This window comes from Camelina sativa, unplaced genomic scaffold (assembly GCF_000633955.1).
Source record: "Camelina sativa cultivar DH55 unplaced genomic scaffold, Cs unpScaffold11450, whole genome shotgun sequence".
In the NCBI taxonomy this organism is placed as follows: domain Eukaryota; kingdom Viridiplantae; phylum Streptophyta; class Magnoliopsida; order Brassicales; family Brassicaceae; genus Camelina; species Camelina sativa.
The window spans coordinates 1-370 of NW_010932495.1; the positions used below are offsets into that span (position 1 = coordinate 1).

The 370-nt window shown below is 56.5% G+C and overlaps 1 protein-coding gene across 1 annotated transcript; it reads right to left on the reverse strand.

Annotated features, from left to right (window-relative positions):
* Positions 1-6: 6 nt before the first annotated feature.
* LOC104784552 (signal recognition particle 43 kDa protein, chloroplastic) lies at positions 7-366 on the reverse strand (the record flags this gene model as incomplete). Its single annotated transcript, XM_019243147.1, has 1 exon — positions 7-366. A coding segment is annotated over one exon (360 nt), but the record flags the coding sequence as incomplete, so codon positions are not given.
* Positions 367-370: the final 4 nt, after the last annotated feature.

A 370-nucleotide genomic window follows, 5' to 3' on the forward strand; every position in this document is an offset into this window, starting at 1 on the left:
CTCGTAGTCCTTGGCGACGTCCTCCGCCACGTGTACACCTTTAACCCACTCGCAATCTCCACCGTCCTTCCATCGGACCAGATATTCAACGTCTTTGCCTTTCCCTCGTTTCTCCACAACCTCCTCCACCTCGGCGTACTCGAACACTTGTCCTTCCAGAACACTGATCACTCTCTCTAACCCAAGCCTCCTCCCGAACTGCATCGGATTCCCCTTAGGCGTCGTCTTCAGAATCTCCCTGGCTAGTTCCAAGGCCGTTAAACCTCTCTCGTCTTCCAATTCGAAATCAGCGCCGAGCTCCACCAGCGCAGCAACAACGTCCGGCTTCACGTAACCAGCAGCCATGTGCAGCGCCGTCAAGCCGCCCCTG